The sequence below is a fragment of the Scylla paramamosain genome, chromosome 1, assembly GCF_035594125.1.
Source record: "Scylla paramamosain isolate STU-SP2022 chromosome 1, ASM3559412v1, whole genome shotgun sequence".
In the NCBI taxonomy this organism is placed as follows: Eukaryota; Metazoa; Arthropoda; class Malacostraca; order Decapoda; family Portunidae; genus Scylla; species Scylla paramamosain.
The window spans coordinates 15799504-15804407 of record NC_087151.1 but is presented as its reverse complement, the minus strand read 5'-3'; the positions used below and the strand labels follow the sequence as shown (position 1 = coordinate 15804407).

General features: G+C 35.9%; 1 protein-coding gene across 7 annotated transcripts in view; it reads right to left on the bottom strand.

Annotated features, from left to right (window-relative positions):
* Positions 1–4904, bottom strand: part of LOC135101367 (E3 ubiquitin-protein ligase RNF8-like) — a 50942-nt gene that overhangs the window by 1774 nt on the left and 44264 nt on the right. For 5 of the 7 annotated variants that reach the window (XR_010269238.1, XR_010269240.1, XR_010269242.1 and 2 more), the window contains one exon: positions 3784–3826. The exons of the other annotated variants lie outside the window; for them this stretch is intronic. Coding sequence is in view for 2 of the 5 variants with exons in the window: in XM_064005282.1 (XP_063861352.1) it covers positions 3784–3826 (43 nt within the window). In the remaining 3 variants the exon portion in view is untranslated. The remainder of the gene's footprint in view (positions 1–3783; positions 3827–4904) is intronic. 7 annotated transcript variants of the gene reach the window in all.

Here is a 4904-nt window from a genome sequence, read left to right as displayed (position 1 = left end):
CAGCCAGCTTTTTTTTTCCTCTTTCCCCTTGCCATTTCCATGACAAATTTCTTAATGAAGACTAAAATCAAATTTCTTAATGAAGACAAAAATCACCCATCAGAACAAATTTTATCCATTAGATATTTCACAGTTGTTACTTTAAGATGTCGGATTTCCTAGCTTCTCACCAATGACCTACACTTATGTATTTTCAAACCTTTCCTAACATAATATTTACGTTCCTCACCCAGTTACACAGGCCAAATTTTAAGCTTAGTGATGTGCCTGACTCCAACTTTTATTTCAATAAAAATGTATTTCTCTAGTAACCTAAAGATAACCTCTAGATATCTACCCACCCCTGTTTACTTTTTCTATTTTCCAAGAGGTGAAGATGGTTCATATATGTAGTTTTGATTTGTTTGTTTCAACCAATTATGTTTCTGGGGAAGAGTGGTGACTGGCACTGGACTTAGCTCAATCATGGCTAAGTCTGTTACAGAATACAACACTGAGTTGTCTGGATGATGGGTCAATATTAATGGGGTGTTACTCTAAAGGATACTGTGAATCCCAATACAGTCTGAGTCCTTTATCAGAAATTCCAAAATTCAAAAGTTTATAATGATGTCAAGACACGTCACAAATGGAAAATTCCACAAGTGGTGGGAAGGTTTACACCCCAAAAAAAAAAAAAAAAAAAAAAAAAAAAAAAAATATATATATATATATATATATATATATATATATATATATATATATATATATATATATATATATATATATATATATATGAATTGTTAAGATGACAGTGTACCTATATACCAAAGCTCTGATACTTGATTCATTGCCATGGGAGGTATCAAAAGTGGAAAATTGTTACTCATGGGAACTAGCATGCCAGGAAGATACTATAATCAGTTTTTAAATCACTGATACTTTGACTGTAGCTGTCAGGAACAGTGGGGAATGTCTCTCCTGTTCTCCCATGCCTGCTTCCCCCTTGCTGCTACTTTTTCATTTCATCTCCTGTGCTCCCATGCCTGCTTCTCCTTTGTTGCTACCTTCTCCTTTCATCATTCACATTTAATTCTTCTTACATTATAATGGGTCCCAGCAAGCTTAATGATGAAGAAAAGAGGGTTGAGAGGCTGTCAATAATTGTTAGACTGAAAGGAAGACAAGATCAGAAACAGCAGTTATAGGGTGGCAAAAGCTGTACTAGTGACTGGAACAGCTGTCACTCCCTGTTGCCTTGCAGCTCACATGTGTCTTCTGACTGAAAGAAAGGGGCGCAGCAACTCAGATTTTTACAAGGTATGTACTGTATTAACTCACTATTTCTGTACCTGTCTTCCCTTTTTGCCCAGAGCCTTTCTTTCTCTCAGGAGTGACAGTTATTTCCAGTGCTAGTGCAGCTTTTGCCACCCATGTCACAGCTGTCTCATCTTCCTATCTTCCTTCCAGTCTTGTAATCACTGAACCACTCTCAAACAAAGGCCATCACAACACTTCTCTTTGTTGTTAAGCTTGCAAAGACTCATTATATTGTTGAAAGAATTAAATGTGAATGATGAAATAAGAAGATAGTGGCAAAGCAGAAACAGGAAGGGGAGCCCAGAAGAGAAATCTCCTTCTGCTGTGCCTTACAGTCTCTGTGATTAAAAAACTGAGCATAGCATCTTCAGGGCATGTGAGTTGCCATGTGTGACAATTTGTCACTTTTGATACCTCCCATGGTAGTAAATAAGAGCATCTTTGCTCTGTGGGCGCACTGTCATGTTTACACTTCATCGATACTTCTGTGGCCATTGTAAAAGTACATTCAGGGTATACGTACAAGCTATATTCTGAAATTAAATGGATATCATGTTTAGACCTGGATACCATCCCCAAGCTGTCCCATTTTATAAATCCAAATAAAAATATTCTGAAAACTGGAAAAATCTGAAATCCATAACACTTTCAGTCCCAGGAAACAGGATCCTCAAATGTAGTACCTCCCCACTTAATATAAATCTCCAGGTTAATTTGGGCATCTGAGGCAGGATATCCTTTTTTATGTCACTGGACATGAGTAGCTGTGGAGCAAGATGACAGCTAGTGTGAGAACCACTGGCTTTTGTTTTGGGAAATTGAGACACTTGCTGAAACACTGAAAAATCAAAATGAGATAAATCTTTAGCCATGAGAACCCATTGCTAAGCTGATGATTGAAACCCTGACTGGGAGAACAGGACAGCACCTTAGACATTGGGACCATGATGACTGTCAGGTCCCAAGATCACTTTGGGATCTTTGTCCTCCCAGTCACTACATAGATTCCTCCCTCCATTTGGATCAACTTCTAGTTCTTCACTTTCTTCAGTACCATTTTCTATTATTAGGCTGGCTGAGCTTCTTTACAAAGAACATAGGATGATTTCCATGTACAGACATACAAAGGCATTATACCCTATAACATTACACCATATATATATATATATATATATATATATATATATATATATATATATATATATATATATATATATATATATATATATATATATATATATATATATATATATATATATCCCCATTGTCATGCTCTCCTTGGGGATTCCATACAAGCACTGAGAAACTTAACTGAAGGTGAAATAAATCTTTAACTATGAGAGGCCTTCACTGAACTGATGGACTGAAACTGTGACTGGGAGAACAGATGAGAAATACCTGTAAAGTCCCAAGATCATTTAGGGGCTTTTGTACTCCCAGGCACTACAGAATGTCTCAACTCAACCAGCAACTGACCATAGCTCATACTTTTACCATGTAAGGTTACTACTGCTGGCACAACTGTCCCTATATATGTTCCCTGGGTTTTCTCTTGTGGATAGATTGGTTGTTGCCCTGTAGGACCCCATTATAACCTCCCAAATAAGGATATGGTATCTATTTATTGATTGCTTGACTGATTGGCATTTTTTTCTCTGTAGTAAATGGATTACTTGTCTAAATTTCCTCTTATTGGTTCCCTCATGCACTTCAGCATCCCATCCTCCCATTTCACTGGAGGTTATCAACTTGTATTTACTACATCAATCATACTCATATGCTCCCTTACTATTTCACTTTCTGCTATTCTTTCCATGACCATAAAGTTTCAATACTGTGCTTTGAGCCACTCTGTTTTAAATTGTTATACTCCATTTTACATGTTAAATATGCTACATGTACTTTCACTACTTTCTCGAGTCACCCTTTGCACATACATCATAAATATTACTGAATTAACACATTTCTCTCAGTTCTCAGCTAAACTCCAATTTCACCAACAACAGTCTTGATGAAATATCCTATTCTACTGCAATGCACTGCACTTCTAGGCTCACTGATAAGACCACTCCTCTCACACTTCCACCTCCACATTTCACCAACCACTCCTTGCAAACACAAATTTATCTTTTTCTTTCACCTCTTTCCCACAAACCTAATACATCCAACTTTCATCTCACAAACATTCAATCTCTTCCCTTTTTGGCAATAATATATAGAAACAATAATAGGAACATAAATGAATAATGTTATCTATGATGATCCTTGATCATACCATGTGGCTATAAAATAACAATATACAAAGAACACTTTTTATAGAAAATCAATATTAACATGAGGTATAGTAAATTGAAGACATTTGAAATCTATGATATGAACATAACACAATCCTTAGTTTTACACATCCCTTCAATAAAAAGGCATGTACAAAAGTATAATTTCACTAATATGACACATCGTTCATATGAAAAGTAACATTGTTACCGTCAGTATTCCAGACAGCCATTGGCCCAGTGTCCACGCCGCCCTGCAATAAATTGAAGTAAAACAACATAACTAAAATTTATTTTTTCAACAACCTCTGAAAAGAAAAAAGTTACAGGAAATTAGCATGACCATCAGCAGATATCTGCAGAAAACAGTCACTTAATCAATGGCATCAATATTTTAATCCACATGGTGTTCCTTTGTTGCCTGTTACTTGTTCATTCAGCATACAATTACAAGTAACTACAATACAGATGAACACCAATTTAATTTGAATCTCTAAACTCATTCAATAAAAGCAACATCCACAATTTAAAGTATCAATATATATATATATATATATATATATATATATATATATATATATATATATATATATATATATATATATATATATATATATATATATATATATATATACACACACACATATAAAATCTTCTGGTATTATGCTTATAAACTTTAGTGTGTTACGTGTGTGTGTGTGTGTGTGTGTGTGTGTGTGTGTTGAGAGAGAGAGAGAGAGAGAGAGAGAGAGAGAGAGAGAGAGAGAGAGAGAGAGAGAGAGAGAGAGAGAGAGAGAGAGAGAGAGAGAGAGAGAGAGAGAGAGAGAGAGAGAGAGAGAGAGAGAGAGAGAGAGAGAGAGAGAGATTGACAAAAATCTTCTGCCCTGAATAAAGGTTGCCTGAGCTCATCCTGCATTCTATGATGGATCTCAAGGCAAATACCATTAAATTCTACCATCTGATCTAATATCAGTGAAATGGATGCCCTTTTTATTAAAGTATACCTGGTACTAGTACCTAAGTCCATGGGATGGTCTACAAGACTATCCCTTACAATCAGAGGCTAATGTGGCTAAGAGTGTGAAAGATTGAGTGAGTGTGGTGCTTTTTCTGAGCCACTTCATGTAGGATTGCCAGCCTGATATATAGACAGGAATACTATAACTAGTATCTTCATTTCCAAGAGACAAGCCACTCCATCATAAACTACCCTGAAGGAAAGTAAGAATGAAATGTGACTGAGTGACACCACAACATCAACAATCACTCTTATCATCTGAACATTCCTTTGTAAACAAAACCATTATGCATCCTGTATATCTAACCATACTG